This window comes from Trichechus manatus, unplaced genomic scaffold (assembly GCF_000243295.1).
Source record: "Trichechus manatus latirostris isolate Lorelei unplaced genomic scaffold, TriManLat1.0 scaffold00135, whole genome shotgun sequence".
NCBI classification, from domain to species: Eukaryota; Metazoa; Chordata; class Mammalia; order Sirenia; family Trichechidae; genus Trichechus; species Trichechus manatus.
This window is the reverse complement of record NW_004444071.1, coordinates 7,779,702-7,781,541: the sequence shown is the minus strand read 5'-3', so window position 1 is coordinate 7,781,541 and position 1,840 is coordinate 7,779,702. Positions and strand designations below refer to the sequence as shown.

Sequence of the window (1,840 nt, the reverse complement as noted above, 5' to 3'; positions counted from 1 at the left end):
CCAATATCATAAAACAATATGTGTATTGACTGTTTAATGAGAAACTAGTTGTTCTATAAACCTTCATCTAAAGTACAATTAAAAAAAAGAAAACAAACAAACAAAAAAACAAAAGTGTTCCCCCGAACCCTAACCTCCTGTTTGTGTGATGCCCTTTTCAATCAGTTTCTTCACCAATCCCTGATCACCATCTTGTCTTTTAAAGCCATTCTTAAGAAAATGTTGTGTAGAACTCTTTCTTCATACCTGATTGTAATAATCTGTCCAAAGTTCAGTTCAAAGTTGTTCACTTGAGCGATGAAAATGGCAGCCAAGGCCTCATAGAGGGCAGTGCCATCCATGTTAATGGTGGCCCCCACAGGGAGCACGAATCTTGTGACGCGTTTGTCCACGCCAATGTTTTCCTCCAGGCACTTGAAGGTGATGGGTAGGGTGGCAGAACTGAGAACAGCGAAACAGGGAATGTCAGCTGACCGTCTGGTAATTCCAACCCTATCTGTGTGTTTGGTCTCTTGGACAGAGTTCCTTCCTCTCCCATGTCCTAAAGAGAACTGAGTCAGCACTTCTAGAAAGAGGGGAGCAGGGTTAGGAACAGTGTGTTCCCTCATGGGGTCAACTGGCAGTTCTTCTTTTGGGTTCCTCTGTAAGGCATCCTTGTGATTATTACCCATCACAACAGCCTGTGCCAAGTCACTGTCATTTCTCCCTCAGGCAAATGTAAACCGGAAGTGGGTGTAGAAAAGGATAGTTGATTTCCATTTTGTCCCCAAAAGGGGTATATAACTAGCCATCCCCCTGGATCCCAAGTAGGTCTGAACAGCACCATATGCCTGAAAGGTTAAAACCCAAGACAAAATGCTCCTCTCTGCCCCCAACCTGGAGTCTTTGGGTGGTGCAATCAGTTAACGGACTTGGCTGCTAACCAAAAAGTTGGTGGTTCAATCCACTCAGGGACTCTTCGGAAGAAAGGCCTGGAGATCTGCTTCTGAAAAATCAGCCATTGAAAACCCTATGGAGTACAGTTCTACTCTGACACACATGGGGTCGCCATGAGTCAGAATTGACTTCACAGCAACTGGTTTGGTTTTTGGTACCCCCAACCAGAGGGCTCTGATTCAAAGTAAATTTCAGATGACTTTTACTGTAAGAATAAGTCACATTTATATACATACCTTGAGGAGGTTCCCAGAGCTGTGATGAGTGCTTGCAGCAAGCCTCCAATAAAAACCCAAGGGTTTTTACGTGTTACCAAGAAGTAGAGAAGGGGCAGGACAATGACTGCGTGAATGAGTAGGCCGACGATGACTGTGACCGTGTACATGGCAAGCTGCCCCCCAATCACTCCCATGTCTTCCATCTCCACAATTTTCCCTGCAATCAGGAAGAGGATGCCAAGGGGAGCGTACCTATGTAGAAGCAAACGCATGGCACAATTGAAAGTCTTGTCTTCAACAAGCTATTCCTATAAGTTATCAAAGATAACAAAAGTGATAGTTGATTTCCAAACTTTTCTGTCCAGGATACTATTGTTGTTAGCTGCCCCCTCCCCTACTCATGGGGCCCCCAAGCACAATGGAATGCATTGCACCATCCCATGATCGGTTGCAGATCAGACTGTTGTGATCCGTAGGATTTTCATTGGGAAGTAGATCACCAGGCTTTTCTTCCTAGCTGTTTTAGTCTGGAAACTCTGCTGAAATTTGTTCAGCATCATAGCAACACACGTCTCCACTGACGGATGGTGGCTGTGCATGAGGTGCATTGGCCAGGAATTGGACCTGGGTTTCCTGCATGGAAGGTGAGAATTCTACCACTGAAACACCAAAGCTCCCAGAATATT

The 1,840-nt window shown here is 45.1% G+C and overlaps 1 protein-coding gene across 4 annotated transcripts in view; it reads right to left on the bottom strand.

Annotated features, from left to right (window-relative positions):
• Positions 1-1,840, bottom strand: part of SLC1A3 (solute carrier family 1 member 3) — a 100,363-nt gene that overhangs the window by 7,893 nt on the left and 90,630 nt on the right. For all 4 annotated transcript variants that reach the window (XM_004385251.3, XM_004385252.2, XM_012558085.2 and 1 more), the window contains 2 exons: positions 1,173-1,406; positions 247-441 (listed from right to left, as the gene is read on the bottom strand). In XM_004385251.3, the coding sequence (XP_004385308.1) occupies positions 247-441; positions 1,173-1,406 (429 nt within the window). The remainder of the gene's footprint in view (positions 1-246; positions 442-1,172; positions 1,407-1,840) is intronic.